Source organism: Epinephelus moara, chromosome 19 (genome assembly GCF_006386435.1).
Source record: "Epinephelus moara isolate mb chromosome 19, YSFRI_EMoa_1.0, whole genome shotgun sequence".
Lineage (NCBI taxonomy): Eukaryota > Metazoa > Chordata > Actinopteri > Perciformes > Serranidae > Epinephelus > Epinephelus moara.
The window spans coordinates 26,562,697-26,585,676 of NC_065524.1; the positions used below are offsets into that span (position 1 = coordinate 26,562,697).

General features: G+C 43.3%; 1 protein-coding gene across 27 annotated transcripts in view; it reads left to right on the forward strand.

Moving 5' to 3' along the window:
• ank3a (ankyrin 3a) overlaps positions 1–22,980 on the forward strand; it is a 171,856-nt gene that overhangs the window by 33,159 nt on the left and 115,717 nt on the right. For 12 of the 27 annotated variants that reach the window (XM_050072030.1, XM_050072048.1, XM_050072043.1 and 9 more), the window contains exon 1: positions 11,626–12,318. The exons of 1 other annotated variant lie outside the window; for it this stretch is intronic. In XM_050072030.1, coding sequence (XP_049927987.1) covers positions 12,196–12,318 — 123 coding nt within the window. In that variant the 5' untranslated portion in view covers positions 11,626–12,195. Of the gene's footprint in view, positions 1–11,623; positions 12,319–22,980 lie in introns of those variants that run through there. 14 more of the 27 variants (XM_050072051.1, XM_050072038.1, XM_050072054.1 and 11 more) reach the window with 6 other exon arrangements.

Consider the following 22,980-nt stretch of genomic DNA (forward strand, 5'->3'; position numbering starts at 1 on the left):
TCTTGACCTTTTGGCAGCACTAGTATGAGAAATGGAATGAGTTAAGCGTAGTAGTAGTGCTACATTTCCAACACGGACAGACGGTCGCACACACACCACCTGTCTGGATGGCGAGCACCTCTGGCCGACACTCTTTCCAGCCTGCATGTGATTAAACGTCCTTGCCGTTGCTGTTACTAGGCGAGAGGTTACTACGAGAAAAATTAAGGCTTCAGTCCAGTTGGTTTATTCCACTCTGAACCCTATGTGTGTACACTTTGATGGCAAACATGTCCAGGGAAGTATCTCTGCTGGTCACAGTGAAGGTTTGGAAATGGAAATATTTGAAACACAGTTGGCTAAATTTGTCTCCATTGAACTTGGAGGCAGACTTGTCACATAAAATTTTGCCTGCTGGACCGTTCCCAAAGTGTAACAGAGCAGTGTAATTGATAGCACTGAGAAACTGATAGTGGTGAGTATTTTTATGTCACCTTGCTTTGAGGAGACTGCTAAAAATAGAGAAAGTTGCATTGATCTTACAGTTGGTTATTTGGCTTTATTTTACTGAGTATTGCTTTGACAAGCATAAAACCTCATATTTATTGCAACTAAAAGGGATAGTTTGGATCTTTTGAAGTGGGTTTGTATGCGGTACTTATCTATAATCAGTGTGTTACATGCTGTAGTTGGCATGTTCCCAGTTTGGAGAAGCAGGCTGGAGTTCGAAAGGGAAGCGAAGAAATGCACTGCTTTGAGTGGGGAGTAGCCACCTTAAAAAAAACACCCAAAAAAAATCAATATCAGTTTATGTGTATGGTGTATTTAGCATATTTCCACTGCTTTACCTTGCCGTTAGACAATGATTCTCCATGGGGAAATGACACTGTTACATCGCCCTCTTCAAAGCCAGACTCCATTGAGAAAAACAGGGATTTAACATCGCTAAACAAAGGAGCTCCTGGTCTAGCACTACCTCAGTCAGTTTTTTTGTTTGCATTATTGTGTGACTTCGGTGTTTAAGAGGTTTAATTTGGATTCACCAAAGTCAAACCATAACACAAACTAACTAACTGATCGAGGCAGTGGTAGACCAGCAGCTCCTGTTTTCAACGAGCTAAAATTACTGTTTTTGTTAATGGAGTCTGGTGGCTTTGATGGAGCATAGATGGGGAACTGAAGCCATTAATGCCTTCCCTGTCAGAAATGTGCTGTCTGACAGAAAGGCAAAGCGCTGAAAATACTCTCAATCTACTGTACACTTACACTGTTATCGATTTTTTTTTTGGTGGGACTTTCTATAGGTGGCAGTACCTTGCTTAGCTCTTGTGTTGGCATTCCTGCCGCTTCTCCAAACTGGGGGCGTGCCCACAGACACGTCCTTATGTAATACACTGACTATGGATAAGTACCTCATACAACCCCACTTCAAAAGAATTCCTAACTGTCCCTTTAATGGCTGACATAACATGTTCGCATACCAGCATGCTGTTAAACCACTTGCACAGTACATTGGCCAATAAGCCTTAGGTGCATTGGCGCAACATTAAGAGGCACAGAAGCAGTTGCATGTCTAACCAAATACTTGAGTGATAGGTGAGAAACCTGAAGTATGGTAAATATCTCCAGGCTCAGGAACAAAAACAGACTGTAAATACTCAAGGTGGCAGTTGACCTTTCCTCTGTGAAGAAAAGCAATAACTTATGAGTGTGTGTGTGTGTGTGTGTGTGTGTGTGTGTGTGTGTGTGTGTGTGTGCGTGTGCGTGTGTGTGTGTGTGTGAATGTATTTGTCTGCGCTTCAGTGTGTGTGCACTCACGCAAGACTTTTGGGTTCTCTGGGTCCAGCAGTACTTTCCAGGACTTTTGGGTTCTCTGGGTCCAGCAGTACTTTCCAGGTGGTTGCATTGTGTGTGTTGTGAGTGAGTTGTGTGTGATGATACTTTGATATGGGGCTGGCGTACTGTGCGAGAGTGAGCGAGGCTCCCTGGGCGCAGTGCTTCTTGGCACATCTCTATGATCCCATCATGACGGGGAAACTCGACACTGGGGAGGATATTCCACTGCCCAGCAGCTAAGGGAGAGTAACAAAGCTGCACAAACACACAGCTCCGGCAATTCCAGTAACAGGGTCTAAGTGCAGTTACGCCTGCACAAACACACACAGGGCTTCACACACTCGAGCACTTTGTGCACTTAAACACAGAAACATGGTACAGAGTCATGGCTGAAGCATGCAGAACATACATACACCTAAACACACGCAAATATAGATATGTATACACGCATGCACACACGCCCACCCCAGGACCGCACTAATGAACACTCCAATTGCTGAGCGGACAGTGAGTTGATTGGCACAGAGAAAGCATTACACCAGCACATTCAGGCATATGGCATGTAGACCCACTGATGGGCACACACATATGGTGCTGGTGGCTTCTGCTGCTTCGCATGGGAGGAAGGCACTGTGCTCGCCTTTGATCAGACTCCAAATCACAGAGCACAGCACACAAAGTACAGCCTAAAAATCTCTAACTGTTTGGGTTGCATCATTTTGTCTCATTATTAAAAAAAAAAAATCAAACGCAGTGTGTCTTGAAGCTCCCATCAGTTTTCCTGGCTCTACAATCACGGGATTTATGACAAAAAAATCCCCAGGATATACTGCTTTTATTTCACAATGCAGTATAATACAAAATTTTATTAAATTTAGTCTTTAATTTTTTTTAATGCACAGTTGTCTTTTGGAAAAGGGAGTCCGTTATATACATTTATGAACACTGTTTGGACACATTTCACTACAGATAACATAACACCACATGCCCTAAAATGCAATTCCATCATTACTTATTTATTACCTGCACTAAGTAAAGTATCGTAAATACTTTGGATTATTTTAGGAATACCTCAAATAAGATGAGCTCATTTGCCTGGATGTTATATTTCCATGTAAATAACAAATGACAGGTCTGTGTCCTGTGCCATTGTCGTGCTGCAGGTGCACTGCGGACACTTTATTTAATCTGTTTGTGGGGAATGCATGCCTCATATGAATTTTACACCGTGCATTAGCAGGAAGCGAGCATTGCACTCTGTCCACACTGAATCTTTTAAATATGCACTTCTGTTTGTCATGTAAACAAACCACATAGGCTACCTGTCAGCTGTGCGCTCAACGGGACACATAACCACTGAAAAGATGGGCCAGTATTTGCTATCTTTGTATGTTTGTTCTTTTTAAAACAGAAAACACACATTTTATATTGTGATATTTACTGGAAATGACAAGTAGTACAGCTAACAGCCAGTACGTAGCTGTTATCGATGGTCATTTACCAGAAATTAATCGACATATTTTCTCAACTTCCTGCACCATGTTGCTGGGTATGCTTGTTTTTGTTACCTTGTTGGCTGAAAAATAAGTGTCCCCAGCTTTCAGTGTATTTTTCACTGCAGGATAGCCCACTCGCTCCCAGTCTAGCAGGCCATAGGCTCATGTCCGGCCATGCGCGTCTCTGCCAACTTAAAGGACTTTTTCTCAAAATTATGGCTCGGTGAAAGTCATTATGTATTCTAATGTATTTTGGTTAATATTTGGAGAACAAAAACATTACTGATATCATTAAAGCTATAAAACCCCACTATCCAAGAGTGTCAGGGTCAAGAATGAGCAGCAGCCTCCGAGGCTGAGAAATGAAGCCAACACAGAAGTGCCAAAAAACTGCAGTTCTTCTCGTGGCCAGTGGAGGCTGGCTCCAGAAGCAAGTCAATGCCCAGACACCCGAGGTAAAATGCCCAGCTTTACAGCAGGAACTTTTTGTGGCTGTTTACAGCCTGGTTGAAAAAATGGTTTTGGTCTCGACACCTGATTTCCCCGTTCATGACAACCATACAGGTGATGAATTTTTTATAACTTATCCATTTACATTTTATTAAGGCTTAAAGTTCTGCATAATTAAGGGTGGGCTGCTGTGAGTGACAGGCTGTCTGCCACCCTCTTGCCTAGATATGGTCACTTCTAGCTCCAAAAAACGAAGATGGCGACGGCTATGTTGCACAAGGAGTCACGGTGGCTACGTCCATTATTTTTATAGTCTGGCCTGGATGGAGAGGGCTGGCAGGTTAACAAGGGGGGGATGCATTTTGGTCATTTTGCTAACAAGGGGAACATGTCTCCCTTTGGCCCCTCTCAAATCGCCCACTGCCAATAATGCCAAAATCAATGACACTTCTTTTTTATCAACCAATATGTGCATGCAGTGATCACAACATCAAGTGTTATGTGTTATGAAAAGAACTGCTACAGCACTGAGTCTTTCAACACCCTCCTAATTCCCACATCAGCAAAATCAGCCTCCGGTAACCATGGCAACTTTTGTTTCCTTGATGTTTCCTGTGTGTCAAGTTCCCGGAATATCCCACCAACTCGCCCACCAGAGAGTTCCTGAGGACGCTGTCTATAACTGTTAAGGGACTGCATCGTCATAGAAACCCGTCGCCATGGTGACCAGGCATAGCCAAGAGGTTTATGTGCTGGATTTGGTGTCTGTGATTGGCGTGACATGATCCTGACCTGTGAGGCATTAGTCATTTATCTGTGTATTCAGCCATCAGCAGGTTGATGATTCGTCCATGTCTCTTTCTCTTTATTGTTTCTCACCATCAGTTAAGATACATTTTGTCAGCCAATCACACCTCCTTGTTTTGTTTTGTTACCGTCATCCTCCATTGCCCTCCCATTAGAATCAAGATACCAAAGTAAATGCACCACAGTTTTTCTCCCCTAATGTTTTCAATTAAAAACCACTCAGGCCGACACAGGAAATTGTGTTTTATTAATGCCCAGATTGAAGTTTCTCCTCAGCCACACAAATAAAATCATTCTGTCTATTTCCTGGACAACATAATGTAATTGGACTCACTGTATCAACAGCATTGTACTGAGAATTAAGAGACACTTTAATAGCCAAGTGCAGGGGAAGCATAGAATATTTCTGTCAGTAATATAATGGAAACTTTGCACTGCTTTCAAATAATTGCCCTGCAGAGTTTAGACACCGCCAGCGCCAAGATGACCAATCCTGTTCCTCGCTCTTTTGTACAACATATTGCCTACTTTTTAAAAGCCGCTGGGCTGTATTGTGCCTCGGTGAAATGACTTATTGCAGAACGGTATGCTGATACAAAGCGGCCTGTGAATAGGAAGAAACCGGGTGTGATTGTGCACTGCCGTGTATAACTGTTCCCAACAGACCGTGAAATTGTTTATTCTTCTGCTGCCATTTCTGTGTAAAACAGAGAAGGGATCGCTTCCCCCTCTGCACAGCCGTCACAGTCAGACCACCACTTGTTTCAGCCAAGAAATTAACTCCCCATTGATTAGCGGAAATTCTTAATCAACAGGCGACTGTGTTTGTTCTTGTTGTTATTTGGATATCCCACTGAAGTCATCGCAATAGCCTGGAGATATTGTCGGGGAAAGTGCGTCAACCTATTAAAAATCTTAATTATGTTTTCTCGCTTCTCCTCTTACTGACTCTGTTCCACAAAACTAGCTTTGTGGTGAAATGGCAGATGACGCAACATGGATGTGACCAGTTTTCTAGCGTTTTCACATCAATGTTTGGGTAAATTAACATTTTCCTTTTGCTTGCAAAGGGTTTCTGAGTTGTATATATGACTCGCTTTCATTCCACCAAACCAGATAGTGGATTTAAAATGAAAGGCAATTGAAACCTGGAGACCTTGCTCATGTTCTTTGACTGCACACAACCCCCACTGGTGTAATAGAAACATAAATCCAGTCCTTTTGTTTCATGTGTAAATCCAAGTTGCCCCCAGTGGTGTATCCTGCGGTAACCTGTAACATAAAGCAGTGGACAGTGGGTACAGTGTCTGCTCCTCTGTCAACGCTGCATGAATCATCAGTTTGTAAAAGCTTTGATGTTTATGTTGATTTAAATTCAAGGTGATGTCTGTTTGCATGGTGGTATGAGGGCTTGTTTTTGATCTCAATGATCATCCTAAGCTCTGCAATCTTCCCATTTTGTATTGTGACCACATTTCTGGTAACAGAAGGTATTATTTGAGTGATTCATGAAGTGGCTTCAGTGTGACCCAAATACAGGGGTGTAGGTTTTGTTTTAACGTTTGGGGGGACACATATTAAATGGAGGGTTTAGGCGTTCTCCCCGGGAAATTATAAGCATGAAACACTTAATTTCCTGTATTCTGGTGAATTTTATGCACAAGTTGTGACCTCTCTGCATCAATTCCTGGTGGAAATGTCTTTAATTTTATCAGATTCCAAATCCTTGGCTCCTTGTTGATTCTGGGGGGGCAAATGCACCTTCTTAATATTAAGAGATCCCCCCAAAATCTACGCCTATGCCCATATAAGCTTTATTTCTAAGAGTAAACGTGTGCATCTCTCTATTATCTTCCTCTCTCTGCCTATCACTGTGAAAAAAAACATTCAATCCTGACCAATTCTCCTCACCAAATTAAAAAAAAAAAAGGACACACAGTCAGTCAACCGTTAAAGACCCCACCTCAGAGCCTTTTGTACACTCTGCCTTGCCTGAGTGAGTGTGTGTATGTGTGTGTGCATCTCCCCTCCACTGTGAATGCCTGTCTGCCCCTCAGTGGGGAAACCGTGGAAGGACATTTTGGTCTGGTTTGAAGGGGACCGCTTGGTCGTGACACACATTTAGGTAGGTTATTGGTAGCTAACTGGGTTAAAGCACACGTCTCGTGGTGGGTTTTGTTTATCCGGAGGGGAGACATTAGAGTAATTTAGATGACGGAGAAGAGGAACGAGGGAGGATGAGACAGATAGAAGGTGTGGGAGAGAGATGGTGCGTAAGTGAGACCTGGTTTGTGTGTTTGGTGGAGTCAGAGTGGACATGTAAGTGATGATGAGAGTAAAAAAACACCAAACAACTCATATTTTGCCTTCAGCTGTGGCCTTAATGTCCAGACTGGGAACATCCGTCACACACTGTCTGAATCTACGCAGGTGGCAGAGCTTCAGTGGGAATGAATATAAATTGATGCGTGATGATTAATTTGTTTTGATCCATGTTTTCTGTTCTGGATTTTTAATTGTCTCTACTTTGTTCCTGCCTCCACTTCTCTTGTATTCTGCCTCTCCTTTATTGTCTGCAGTTACTCCATCCAGATTTTGCCCTCGCCTCCCTTCTCTGATTTTTTTTTTTCTACTTGTATGCTGTGCTTTTATCATATCCGACCCCCACCTCCTCTTCTCACCACATCCCCTCATGTCGATGCATTAGCCTCCAGGCCAAGCGTAGGTGGTGAAGGGGGGGTTCTCTGTGTGTGTGTGTGGGTGGATCTATTTCCTGTCAGTCCAAACCACTTGCCATTTGACCTTGCACCTTTCATATTCTCCTTCCTCTGCCTTCTTTTTTTTTCTACCTGGAGGCGTTTCCAGTCGAGTCGGATCAGACAAAGATTCCTCCACACTTGGGGAGCAGCAGAGAGGGGAAAAGAGGAGATTTAGATTGCATATGAGACGTCTGGGGTTTCAGGTGTGAAAGCTGTAAGCAGAAAGGCAAAAAACAAAATCTTAAATCTTGGAAATAAAGATCATTTTATGAGTTATGGTGTGGATTTAAAGAGCAGTTGTGGTGTACATACTAGACAAATATTTTAACATTTGTTAACGTTATGTTACCTGAATTCATCCAGTGTTGTGGAGCCATTTAATCACAGTTTAATTTAGGCTGGCAGATTGGTGTTGCTTGTAATTCTAATGACAATAACAGATTAAAAAAATAGATAAATAAATGTAGTGTATGTGACCAAGTGTGCGCTTTCAGGCCTTTTTTGGGCTCTTGATGCTGTTGAGCACTAGAGGGCAGCAGAGTACAAAGAATGAGTGCAGTCCAGTTGGAGCACAGAGGACAACACTGCTTATTAATTTTCCCTTATGATAGATATGTGGCAGCACATGCTCTGCAAGGTGTGTGACTTTGTCCATTCACAAACTGCAGTTCCTGCACTATAATTCCTGCGACATGACGACTGTGTGTGTGCATGTAAATTAATAATGTAGATGAGACGGTAAAATGACCACAGGGGAGCAATATTTGGTTCATATCTGTGTCACAGGAGCATGTGCCTAACATGGGCAGGTCAAGAAAATGGAAGGTAAATTCCTTCTTCCAGCAGCTCCACACAAAAAAACTACTTCTATCAACCCCCCCGAAGCCCCTCAGATAAAGCTATCAGTGTAGTTTCCTGTGTTACTTGCTCTGTAACCTCACAGTGACCTGTCCAGCTCGAGCACGTCCAGATGCTGTGTTTGCTCCGCCTGTTTTTGTTGGTGTATGGGGACACGCTGTTGTGGCTGCGGAGGTCAAAAAGGCCAATGAGATTGATGCTGTGATTGGTCTTGTTGCACCCGTGGGAGTTGCAGCAGTGAGATGCACAGACTCAGGAGAACTCAGCACAGATGAAGCACTGACCCAAGCAACATGGTCTCAGGGGACCTGAAGACGTACAGTATGAGGATTGAGGAAGTTTGGCTTCCGCCATCCATGCTTGTTTTTTCAGTGTGAAATGTATACAGCACTTCAATTCAAACATTCCTTAATGGATGTAGATAGATTCAATATAATAATAACAGTAACTGTCATATTTATTGTGCGGCTAACAAACGCTTTCATTATTGATTAGTCTGCAAATTAAGTTATCTAAATAATTCATTATTTGAGTCATAAAATGTCAGAAAAGCATAAGAAATTAACAACAATTTACAAGTTTACCTTGTTGATGCAGGATTTAATCTGCATCTGAATTCAGTTTATTGTCAAATAGGTTTTCACATACAAGGAATTTCCTTTGTGTGTTGGCGCATGACATAAATATAATAAGAGAGAATTAAATAATAATTTTAAAAAAGCATATAGGCACCGTGATTGGTTTTCATGCTTTGTTTTCGTCATATGTATGCTTAAAGTTTGATACCTGTACATTTTGTACAGGATAGAATAAAGTCAGAATAAAAACATAAAAAAGATATATATGTATATATGTGCAAAATATATCTGAATTAAACAGTTGTTTAACATTGTAGTTTGTCCAGAAACGTGGCAGATTGTTCAAGGAATCTGCAGTTTCACAGTCCAAAGTATAAAAAGAATGTGCAGTATACAGAGATATGGTCCCGAAGATGTGCGTAAATTGCTTGTTTTGTGCTACTAAAAGTCCAAAACCCAAATGTATTCGGTTTATTAAGAGAGAAGACAAAAAACCCAGCAAATAATCACATGTGTGATACTAAAAACGGTATTTTAAAACATTGTTTTGCTTAAAAAATGACTTAATAACTACTAATTTATTACCAGAATTGTTGCTGATTAATTTTTGACTATTCTAATTGATTAATCTTGTAATCATTCCAGCACTGTTGCTATTAAATGAAAATAATCACTGTAATGATGCACTGACTTCACATTAATATTTCTGTGACACACATTTTCTGGAATATACTCTTCACTTTGTGTGTGATTTATTGTTCTGGTAGTGGTTGTGTTAGTCTGGCTCCATGTTTATGGCATTGTGCCTGGAAAACAGTGGAAAACATCCAATAAACGTCCACTTCTAGAGTTCACCGGCCACCAGCCAACTCTGCTCTATTGTAGTAGTCGATTTTGTCTTTGCCTGCAAAACGCTGGTGCTTGGAATATAGGACACCTTGGCAGTGGCTTTTACTACAAGTATGGCTACGGGGGGTGACGGTCTTCCTTTGGCTATCAGACTGCGAGTGGAGTTTTATCAATGGATGAATTTTTAAAGAGGTGGTGCAACTGGCAGCTTGTAAATGTTTGTTTTTGCACAGTTATGGAGGTTTTTGTGGCGTTTAGCTGCAGAAAATGTTTCCTTATTAAAGGATCGCAATTTCCTGCTCATTCATCATGACTCCTCTTTGCATATCTCTCCTCAGACAAAGGTTTTTCTTCTCTGCGCAGATAGCGGTTTGTTTATCATGTGCACATACGTCCTGTCTTCTTCATGCATCTACATACACTTGCACACATGCACCCACCCCCTGCTCCCTCCCTTCCCAATCCTTCTTCTTACCTCTCCACGCTCCTTATCCATCCATCCTGTCCTCCCTGGAGCCACCCCATTGGCCCTCGCCTAGCAACCGCATGATAATTTGGCATAATGTGACACCCCCTGATGCATGATGGGGGCTGTAAGTCAGCTTCACCCCCCCTTCATGCCAGTGGCTGGTGTTTGGGGTTGAAAAGAAAGAAAAATGGAACAGGGAGGATGAATATATTTGAGGAAGAGAAAAGGGGGAATTTCACGCTCACATCGTTACATGACTGGTGTCCACCGGCTAAACCTGTCATCTGTCCCTGGAGGGTTGTTCTTCTCTTTCTCTAGCAGCAGTGACCAATCACCTCCTCTCACACTCAGCTTTACTCCATATGGTTCCCATGTACAGTCCATATGTACAGTTAGAGGCTCGGTAGATTGTGTGGGAAGCAGACAGGCATGAGATGAGGCAGCCTCTCGGTATCGACAGGACCCAGCCAGGCTCATAGGTGCCTCTGACACGCAGGCATGCGGGGGGGAAGAAACACAAAGATGGCCGCTGCGTGCTCCGTCTGTCTCCATGCTGCCACGTCTGACGTGAGCACGGCTGGTGTGAAGGACATCCTAAATAAGACGTCTTGTGTGTTTTTGTTTTTTTGTCAGAGGAAATCAAACAGGATCTTTTGTTGTCTCTCTCTGTGCACATCTTCCCTCCTCCTCCTACTCCTCCTCCTCGGTCCCTCTGTTTGCAACAAAGACCCGAGTGATTTGGTGAAACAAAAGCTCCCCTGGTCCTGTTTGACCTCTCCATCATGGTGTCAATGAACCCAGATGGTGGGATGACCACACTGAGGTTAGAGACGCACAGAGCTCAGAACTCAAATCAGAGAAACAGGCTTTTATTTCTTTAATTTTTGACTCGTGCAGTCGTCAAATCATGCATTAATTAATTTATTAAATAATTTGTTGCCTGACTGGTTCATTCACTTGACAAGCTTTTGGTTTGTCATCCACTGAGTTATTCGCTCATTCATTTTCAAGTGTGAGTATATCATGGAGTCGAGGACGTTGAAATTATATTTGTGCTCCATCACCATCAGGATCATCCATTCTCTCCTCCCTCTTCGCCTTCATCCGTGTCCTTTGCATGTTCTCCCCATCCCCACCCTGTCACTTGGCTACCTCCAGCTGGTAAAGCGTGTCTGTGTGTGCATGTGTGTGTGTGTGTGTGTGTGTGTGTGTGTGTGTGTGTGTGATAGTAGATAGGTGGGGGGTATACAAACACACACATGCACACACACTCACCCGTTCTGCTGTTGCTCCCCGCCACCATTTCCTTTTGCTTCCCTAACCGGTGCCTTTGCTTCATTCATGCACTCGCACCCCCTCTTCTCTCTCACACACACACACACACACACACACACACACACACAATTTATCTCTTTCTCTCACACTGTATATCACACACACACACCCGCACACTCACACACACACGTTTGCATGGTGGAGCACCATGAGAGTCACAGCAGCAGGGACCAGAGCAGAGAGAAAGAGGAAGAGAGGGAGAAACATTTAAGAGGACGGACTGAAACAGAGCGTGGTTACCGTAGTAACCGTTCCCCTCCCTCCAACTCTCCCTCCACCTCCATTCTCTCTCTCTCTCTCTCTCCTCCCTCCCTCCACCTCTGTGCTGGTGATGCTCGTGTCTCTTTTTCTCTCCATCCGGTTTGTCCTCACCTCTCCTGGACGCGCTCCTCTCACACTGCCAGCGGATGACACACGAGGAGGAGGAGGAGAAGGAGGAGATGAGGAGAAGCTGCTGTCTCTTCTCTCCCATCTTTCCATCACTTTAAAAACAGAAAAAAGAGACAGAGAGAGAGAGAGAGAGCAGACCAGACCAGAGCAACAACCTAAAGAAAGGACACACAGGATATACATACAAATGTAAAAGATACCCTACTCTTCTCCATTCTCCTTTTCAAGGAGGGCATTTTTCTTCCCTTTCCCCCCCTTTCCTTTTCTACCCCGATTTTTTCCTCTGAGATCCCGGTTTTGTCAATTAGAGCCCCTGAACTTCTCTGGGATTTCAGGTGAGGCACGCGTGTGTAGTGTGTGGTGCTTATTCGTTTTTTTTATTGCCTATCATGGCTCACGCGGCCTCCCAATTGAAGAAGAATCGGGGGGAAGTGGATGTGAATGCAATAGAGGACGAGAAGGAGAAGCGGAGGAAGAGCAGGAGAGCAGCGTCCCGGGAACAAAAGAGAAAGGTAACAGACGAGGGGCTGGCTGGCTGGCTGGCTGGCTTGGCTGGTGGCTTCATCTGCTCCGCTCAGCTAGCCTCATTGGAGCGTGACTCTGTGTGTGTGTGTGCTACATCTCCCTCACTACCTAGACCAACTGAGCCTGGAGGTTGCCTCGTCACAAATACATACATCCATGCTCATATCTGTGCATAAATCAAGACACATGTGGAGTCTCTGTTTGAAGAGCATCTTTGACCTTGTGTGCGTGTGTGATGTGGGAGTCTGTGTGTGTGTGTGTGTGTGTGTGTGTGTGTTGTTGGTATGCATGTGAGGTGTTTGCATAATGTTGATGTATGTGTGTGTCTTCAAAAATAATTTCACGTGTTTCTGCGTTACGATCTTATAGCTGCCGTCTCTGAATGAGGTGAACGCTGTACGTACACATGGAGCGTTTTGTTTTCCCGTCTCTGACTCTTTCCTAATATTGTCCATCTTTGGTAAAACTACGTCACACGGGGCTTCCGTTAATATTTGCACGTCCTTCCATCTTTTAATGAGGTGGTCACTTTGTATGATCACCCTGTGCAGAGTACGATTTGTTCATCATCACCTCCTGCGTGTAATGTAACCTTGTTATGGGCTGTAATGCTGAAGTTGCAAAGAGTGTGAGGTCATGCTTGCATCTGTTTTTAAATGACAAACGAGAGCACATGTTGTAAAAGGGGCCAAACACGGGCCAAGATGCAGAGACGCTCCTTTCACTTGATCATGCTTTTGGTGATGTGCGAGTGCTTTAGTGGGTTTTTGTGGGCTCTTGCTTTTGTATGTGTGTGTGTGTGTGTGTGTGTGTGTGTGTGTGTGTGCGCGTGTGCATGGATGCACAGACAGCCATGTATAATGCATACACGAGTGATTTATTGATGACAAAGCTTTTCATATGATGGAGGAGGAACTGAAATGCACGTGGGTCTCCCTCCTCTTCCTCCTCTCTAGCATGTCAGCTCGCTGAGAGAGCCCTGTTTCAGTGTCAGCTCTTTAGTTTGGACAGGCCAGTGGGAGAAACCTGTGCAAAAAAAAAAGTATTTCATAAGATTAAAGCAAATTATAAGCGACTACTGATGGAAACAAGACTAAAAAACAAAGGTTAACTTGTCATCTGTCCATAGTTATGTGTTAAAATAAACTCTCCACTGTCCGGACTGCTCTAATGTTCAGAGAAAGCATCCGTTGCATTGTGTGTATTGAATGTGGGCAGATTTGACCGTGAGAGATCTATTCAATAACAGTGACATTTACTGAACTTTGCGCCCATGGGTGCCTGGTTTTGAATTATGCTGCTGGCAACGTTATTTGACCTCAGCATAAACAAGAGGCGAGCTATCACGGCCTAATCTTTTCCAAACCAAAAAGAAAAAGAGATTCATAAGGTCAAGTGAATTTATGGATCTACTTCTATAGTTTTAAATCTGTGTATAAGCTGATAAGTGTTTATTACTTTCTCCCTTCGTCTGTGTTTGTGCGCACGTGTGTGTGAAAATATATGTGTCTGAGATGCTGATCTGTGCAGGAGGTTTATAGTCCTCATGAAGGGTCATGTTTCATAGAAGAGAACAGGAGACAGAGATGAGGAGAGAGGAGAGAGGAGAGGGAGGTATTGATTGGATTGTGCACAGCACCATCCATGAGGATAATAAACTTTCCCTTCTCACCTCGGCCTGCCCCGCGTCCTTCCCTCTGTCCTCTCACATATCTGCTCCCCTCTCCTTTCTGTCTCTTTTTGCCCCTGTTCTCCTGCGTCTTTGTCCTTTCACTTTTGTTTCCCCGTCTCCCCATCTCTCCCTCCATTTATATGCCTCTCTTTGACTTTTTCTTTTTATTATTGGCGCTGTCATTTGGCACGTGCTTCCACTTTTTAACGATACACTGTCACAAAACAAAGTCAAACACTAAAGTTAATTTGTTTGTCAGTCGCTGTTTACTTGAGGGATGTGAACTTTAGAGCCATCGCTGTCGGTCACTCTCTTTCCCACACACACAGTGGCTGTTTTTATTCCTTGGCTGCCCTTGCTTGTGCGCTGTTTACCCCTGTTGGTGGCCGTCCAACTCTCACTGCGTCCCGCTGTACAGTAGACGGGAAGAGACTGACTGAGAGGTGTCGGAGTCATCGAGTACATGACGAAAAGGTGACACATGCGGGAAGACTGTAAGAGGATGTTATAGTCACAGGTTGCATTGTCAGTTTCCTTTTATTATTCAGCCGTAAGTCTTGTAGCTAAGCTGATGTGGTCGTCTTGGTGCAAACTGAGCAACACACCGCTTTGAGTCACTCCTCTCACACCTCTACAGGCGCTATATTTAGAGCGCAGGTACAAAACTGTTTGTGGAGATCACTTGTAAATGCAGAGTGGTGCGTCTGTTTTTTGTTTGTCTGCATTAGTCACCAAGCAGGTGGATTACTGTACATGTCATGACATGCTGCGAAACATCCGTAGAGTCTTTGTTAAAGGTATGATAGGCTACTGCTTGTAAACAACCATCACCAGTGAAAGTGAAGGTAAAAGCCATCCCCAGCTTTGTCCGCTTGGTGCTGTGTCCGTGATTTCGTAGCTGCCTCTTGGATGCGTGCTGCTCACAGTCTGGCACCTGGTCACGACCTCTCTTTCGTGCTGTCCCCAGGAGCGTCCCCGACATAGCAAAATAGGAGGGAAATGGGGAAAACACAGGCAGAGGGCAGTCTTTGCAGATAAATACAAGACCACACACTTATAATGGGTCATAATTGATAAGAGTGATCACTTTTGTGTGAGTATGCATTGTTTTCTGGGGAAATCCTGCATAATATACCTTGAATAATGGGTGTATACACATCTAAAATGCCCTCTAGTAGTGTGACTTCAGCTTAATCAGCGTAAAGTTTGAGTTCTTGTGATTAATGTTTAGTTATTACCTGTGAATGTTGTTTAGTGTTCATTCATTTATTAAAGTGGAAATAGACAACTTTAACATATCATTATGAAGTAAATGTTCATTGCACAGTGTAGTGGCTGCAGAATAATGACACCATCTGCATTTAGATTGGTTCTCTGTAAGCCTCGCTTTCACTGTGCAGTTCTGTCTGCCACTGGGTACCATCTCTCTGAAAATGAAGGCTCCGTTTACAGCACATAGGAAGAGCCTCAACCAAAACAGGAAGAGGAAAGTGTTTTGTTTGCCCTGATAATTATTGGGAGCTATGCCCAGTTATCAAAGAGTGTCAATATAAGGTCTTTGCACGTACTATCCCCAGCTTCAAAAAGGTGGACAGTGGAACAACCGAAGTACCTGCGGAAACTGTGGTATTTGCTAGGCTCTGAGGAAAATAGAAAGCAGTTTGATTGTCTTTGCGACTGTGGTGGCAGCAGTAACGCCACTGGAAGTGTTGAAAAGTTGTTTCCACTTAAAAATATCTGTCTGTCTGTTAGTTTGGGAGTGACAGTACATTCCAGTCTTGTGTTTTGAGCATTGGAGTAATGAAGACTGGTCACCAGAAAGTAGTGTTCCCATTGCGATTTCCCATTTTGTTTGGGTTTATATGCATAATATGCAGTCCATTGAAACTCACACTGTGGTGCTCAACCCTTTGATCACCGATTCCCGACTACCTAACTCCACTCAGTCGCTTAGTGAGCAGCATATTTAGGTTTTGGACTCTTATTAGTCGTCATTTTGTGCATCTGTGAATGCCATGGACGTCACTTTTTTTTTTGTTCCAAATCTTGAGGGCACTATACAGTGAATAAAGTCAGATTTTAGACACTCAAATACAATGCTGAAGGGTTACAGTAATAGCACCTGACCATCAAAATGCAGAAATAGATCAACAAAGTGCACGCAAGGGAGGTGATAAAGAGTTGGACATGCAGCCTGCTGCTTTTATCAGCCGGCACTCAGTTCAGTGTAGGCCTAATGGAGTTCAGGGTGTCTGGGGAGGGATCCCTGCTAACAACCCGGTGTCGTGTGAGTGGGTATTTGTAGTTTGTATCGTTAGGAAAGCAGCACAGAGGGAGATTAAGTCCTTACCATTAGCACCCTGAGAAAAGTGGGATGTTAACCACACAGAGAGAGACAGAGCACGCCTCTATGTGTGTGTCTGTGTGTGTGTGTTGGACACTGGAATTCATTTTAATGTGTTGTATGAGAGTTTGTGAGAGAGCAAACTCAGTAGCCGCCGCAGTGGTCATCTGAATGGGAAACCCCTGCTACACTGCTACATAAATTCTCCAAGCTGCTTTACTTCTAATGACATTATCTAGAGCCAGGAGCCCCCAATGGATTCCCTGAGAGAGAGGGAGAGCTAAGTAAAGCATAGATTTCCTACTGCCAGGTCCCAGTTTTACACATCGTTCCAGTACACAGCGTGTGCGTCGGTACAGTACCTATTGTTTCTCTCATAGGGCTTATATGGGTCATGAGCTAGCTTTTTTTCTACAGTCAAATCTGAGAGTGTTTCATCTTCCAAGGAAATTCTGTGCCTGTTTCCCAGCTTCTGTGCACCTGTGTCTGTGCCATTTTTTATTGGAAGCTTAAAAAAAAAAGGTAAAAAAAAAAAAGGTAAAGCGAAATCCGATCCACTTCATTACAAATTCCAAAGATCACTGGCACGTCCCGCTCATCAGTGGCGAATGTCATCATCATTTATCGCCATCATCACTGTTCATTAGAGGTCTGAATCCAGATCACAGCAGTGAATCTAAAGCAAGACTTTGAAATGACTGCTGGAAGGCGAACGGCGGTGTTGAAATTGGATTTCAGCCCCGTGCTGCCTTCAGAGCAAGCCCATGGCAACAGTGGGAAGGCAAGAGTGTGCCTGGCCCTAAGAGGGAAAGTAAACCGTGGGGAAAAGAGCCATCAGGCTGCAGGCAGGCGGCGAGAGAGGAAACATAATATCAGTACATATTTTAATAGATTCCTCTTCCTATATTTTTTTCTCCCTTTCCGTCTCATTTCATTCCCTCATTTCTCTCCACTCACTTTCTGGTTTGGCTGAAACAAAGCCGGCACGCGTGTCGCTTCCCTCTTCCTTCCCCCTCACCCACCCGCTCCTTCACCTCCTCCCCTCCCCACCAGCCAATAAAAGATGGAGGTTAATGAATTCGGCGCTCATGCATGCCTCAGCTAATTGCATTGGCATTGGGAACTCCTCCCAGTATTACAAAATGTTTTCACCATCAAGATGGCCACCGGCTGGACGGCCGGCGAGCGTGACTTTGAGGAAGCTGCCAAGCTTCAATTTGTGGAAATAATGACAATTGATGTAGCGTAGATGGCATTCTTATTTACTCAGTGGGAATTTGATGTATGTGATTCAGCTGGAATAGGTTAATCGACGAAGAAGCTATTGTCCAGTTTGCAGTAACGCTTTGACAAAGACGTTTAAACACATGAATCCTTTCTGCTGCGTCTTCTGAAATATGAGACTTTAATCTGAAGTTTATCTGAAGTTACAGTAATATGATGCTTCAGCAGTCTGACTTAGTCAAATCAAGACTTTATCTCCCAAAGTTGCAGCCATTTTATTCACTTTTTCTACGACTCCACTGCTGGAAACACTGTCTGTGGAAGCACAAAGAGGGAATTCATACTATGTAGACTGTGACTTTGGAAGATATATCAGCTTTCAAATAAATGTTAGCATTTAACAAGAACTGTAAATTTTGTTCTGCATCACTTACATTGAAAACAAGTTAAGAAGGAATCTTTTAATGGCCATAATTAACAGGAGGAATGGCTAGTCAAGTCAGTATAATTTTATTTATATAGCACCATATCACAAATCACAAATTTGCCCAAAGTAGAAACCTATCATTTGAGTTCATAATCCTTAATATTTTCATGTAATCAAACCTAATTTTTGATACTATTTATGGTTGTCATTGTTGTAATAGCCTTTCAGTGTGCTTACATTCAGTTATTACATCTCTGTAAAGTAGATTTGACTGGTGGTGGCAGAGTCCGCCATTCCCCTGCTGCATTCAGATTGCCTACCAAAGCGGAAGAGATTCACAGGAACAATGCAGAATATAATCCACTGTAATTTTGCCTCTGTATAAGAATGCATCGCATCGTATCAGCACTGTATTAAATTACTGTTAATGCAGATTAAATTTTTCCCACTGCTGCTGCTGATTCACATTAAAAGCGTCCACTAGAGAAACACAAGGCAGCTTTTATTGTGATGCAGTGACAGGACAATGTCACAGAGGTTAACTCTGATTGATTATCAAAGAAGCATCCACAAAACAAGACAGCAGTCATTTTTATAATGCGTTTGGTGTCACGAAATCAATGTCAAACGTCAATCAAAGTTCCGCCAAACCAACTTGTGTTGTTTTGTGACACATCTTAATGTTGACAATTTGACAATATTGACAAGTTAATTAGGGGTTGGGGGAAAAAAATTATACAGTATAGTGTCGCTATATTTTGAGTGGCAATATTGCATCAATACAAGGATGCCAAGTATTGATTTTTCATTATATAAATTATCAACATTGCAAATCCAAATTAAACTCCTGGTAGCCTTCTAGAATAATAAATTAAGTAGCTTTTACAGTTTTTAAGTTAAGTACATTTTGCTGTGATAAAATGGACAGACTGAAAACCTTATCTTTTTTTTATTAAACAGATGTTGACACAGTTTTTCTTTTTCACAATATCAGCATATTGCAAAATGTTTAAAGTCGCAATAATATTGTATTGTGACTTGTGTCGTGTAGTGTGGCCTCTTGTGATTTCCACCAATAATTTTAATTCCCACTCTTTTAAACTGTATATATATCCTTTATTTAACCAGGTGAAAAAAATATTTTCAGGAGCAACCTGGCCTAGAGGACAGCTTAAACACCCACTACAACAATAAACACAAACAGCACAAACAGACAGCTACAGCTGTCACACACCACAGAGTATTGTACCAGCTGCAGCCGAGTGAAACATGTCCTGAAACGTGCAGGATCCTCCGACGGGGGCGTCACAGCGTCCTCGCTCTACTGTATGCCGCTGCTATTGTTCTACATTAGCTTCAGTCTCTAAGGGGAAATGAGAGCGTGTAATAAGGATTGTTCTAATTATTGATCCACCACTTCAAGGGTCCTCACCAAGAGCTACTGCTGGGGGATGGTGTATTTGTGTGTGCGCGTGTGTGTGTGCTGGGATTTCTTAGGGAGCCTTCGTAACTGGAAACCTGTGTGTATGGGGATTTGTTGGTCCTACCACTGGGGAAAAAAATCCATGATGTCTAGTTGTGGTTCCTCGTCTGGTTCCTCGCACAGTCTTCTTCCTGTTTTGTGCATCAGGTGATTTACCTTGTGTTCAGCACTACATTTTGACATCCTGTTACCTCTCACATGGGCGCTGCATAAAGTGTATGTGTGCATCAGAGAGTCAGGGAAAGAGAAGCGGTGAGAGGAAGAGACGGACGTCGAAAGAGTGAGGAGGAGATAAGGACTAATAGATGGAGAGAGGGAGTGAGTATGTGTGTGAAAGAGAGGAGAGTGAGAGATAAGAAGAAATGGAGAGAATTACTGTAGAGAGGCAGAGAAAGAGAGGAGAGAGCATGATCGTAAGCCTAAAGGTCATTTGAAGGTGAGTGGCGTCTTTCTTGCCGCTCTTCAATTGCACGTGCGCCCTCCCTCCTCTTCATGCCTCTCACTCTCTCTCGTGTGGAACTACTGGGTGTGATTTCACAATTTCACATACAACATGTAGAAATTTCAGATATTTTCAATGCTTATATCTGGCTATATTTTAACGAGAAAATGCCATACATTAAAAGTGTTTCACTGCCTCACATCAACAAAGAAATGCAGTCAATTTAATAGGTTTTAGAGTGTTATATTAGCCTATGATGTAGGAGAATTATCTCAACCCATAGAGGAGCATTTAATCCTTCAGTCTATCTGAAAATCTCCAAATATTGCACAGTAATAAATATGAAATTCATACGATTCATCATGTAAAATTGCTGTTTTCATATGTGATGTTGATCATTTTGCATTTGGAAAATCTGAAAATCACATATGCCTATACTGTGTCTTTCACACATTAAATGGTGTGTTCGTGTGTCATTGGTTACACCTAATTGGCATGTGCTTTTGTAGAGTTATTGGCAGAATCACTGCATCTAGAGCTGTAACGATTTGTCAGTCAGCAGAAAAATATTCTGAAATTACATATTTAATCTGTTTTTAATCAAAAATGTGAAACTTTTCCTCGATATACCTCTCAATTTGGAGGATTTGCTGCTTTTTTCTGTCTTACATGACGTAAATTGATTGGGTCGACAGGAAGGCAATCCAGGCACTCCGAAAAAATACAGAAAAACTTGGAGTGGCCAAATCAATAAAAGAGCCAACATGTTTCGACCACTGCAGGTCATTGTCAGGGCTTTCAAAACGTGCAACACAGGTATGGCCACACCTATATAGTGGCAGGAACCAAACAGAGGCCATCACATGACCCAAAGAAGCATGGCAGCTGAAACAAATAGACAATAATTAGGTTAAGGTAAAAATTAGGTTGATAAAAACACACAAAGTGACCTAAGATACCCAGAAAAATATATACACACCTATCTTAACCCATAGTCTGTGAGAAAAATGGCAAAGCTTGTCGGAAAAAAAAATTGATGGGGCTTTTAACGTTTTGAGTCTTAGATGGACAAAACAAGCGATATGATGGCATCCCTTTGGAATTTAATAAACTGCAATTGGCACTTTTTACCATCCTCTGACGTTTTATGGAGCAAGTGATTGTAATCGGCAGATTAATCAGCAATGAAAATAACTGTTAGTTGCAGCAGTGTAAGCACAGAAACAATATACTGCAGCCTGCGGCTATAGGAGCAGAGAATATAATATGCATGTAAATACACTTCTTGTTGTGTAATTGTACAGCAATACAAATGAGCTGTATGTTAATGAAACATTCATTTTGCTGGCGTCAGAGGCACGATCCTCCAATCCTGCTCAGTAACAGAGGGTGAAAAGTCCTCTCAGCAGGATACGGGACTTGAGTTTTTGCAGTTTGCCTCGATGGATATATAAGCCGGTACCATCCAATGTCCTATAAGGATGCAGGATTATAGTTCGAGCTCCGTGCCAATGCATACGGCAGCCAAATGAGAGGATGGTAAGGAGCAGATGTTGGAAGGAGCATCTCACATGCTGCTGCTGTGGTGCAAGTGAAGCAACACCAAGTTGAATCAAACTGTAAGAACTCACCTCTCCGTCATTCATCTCATTTAAGCAGGACCAACTCACCTCTGATGCTCAGGGGGCGAGCCAGGGAAGGAGTTCAGTAAGTGCAGTTCACCGTGAGATTATTCACACACACTTACAGATACAGTGGTGATGCTTAATGATGTGATTACAGGGCTGAATGGTATGTAACGAGGAGGAGGAGGTGAGGGGGATGGAGGACAGGGGAGTAGGAAAGAGGAGGAGATAAGGGAGACTGACTGAGGCAAGGACAGAGGGAGACAGAGAGAGGCCAAGAGGGGAGCAGGTGTGGAGGAGAGAAAGGAGAGAGGGGGGAAAGGTGACTCTTTGAAAACAGGGAATAAGAGAAAAAGGGACAAGAATAGAAAAGTGGACGTCAGGTGATGTCGGCGTTGGTGTTTGAAAGGCAGCGGAGGAAGACGTCTGCTTTGCACTCCAACATGTACACACACAACGTGACAGTGAATGATTAGCTCTCCGTCTCTTTCCCCATACTGTTAATATAACGCCTAATTGTTCTTTAAAAGCCTATAGCTTCTGTCTTCCTCCCTTTCCATTTGATGCACGAGTCTGTCTTGGGGTCATCCACAACTCACTGTTCACTGAAGCAGCAGCGTGCATGTGTGTGTGTGAGACAACGCCCCCGCTCCTACAACATCACACTCATTAATCCCCTACTGCGCATCAATGCCAGACCTCCTCCATCAGGCTCCTAAACGCGCCAAATGGTGTGTCACAGGCATGTGTGTGTGTGTGTGTGTGTGTGTACATCCATGCATATATGGCAGGTGCTTCTCATACACAGATAAAGCTTATCCTACTGAAATGGTGCTGTCTTTCTCTAACACACACACCACTCTGTTGACCCTCGGGACTCACGCCTGTACGGCTTGATAATTACTTTCTTTTGCTCTCCCCCCACCTCCACCTCCACCACAACGCCGTCTCCCTGTCCTCCACTTAACCACCTGCCACTCCACCGTCACATGCAGCGATAACTAGAACCACGCGGTCATCAATTTTGTCGCCTGGCTTCACTTTGCAGTATAAAAGCCCAAATTTTGTTCCCTGATATTCACTTATTGAATCAATATTTGCGTAATATCACTTTGTAGATTTTACAGTAACTATCCACGGCTGTCACCCAGTCCTCTCACATTTTTTCCCCCCATAAAAAAAAATCCTCTGTCCCTGGGCAAGGGCAGGAGCGTGTGTTCCCGGCCTTGTGGCGGCCCCCACCACGCAGGCTGGAGCTCAGAGGCTCTGGAGCTGGGGAAATGGGCTGTGTTAGGACAGATCGATGGTAATCACACCTCTTCACGGTTAGCTCTCTAGCATGGGGGGGAGGGAGAGGAAAGGACAGGGAGAGGGAGGGAGAGCGAAAGAGGGGGTGTGGGTGGGAGGTGGCAGCAGAGGGTGGGGGGTGTGT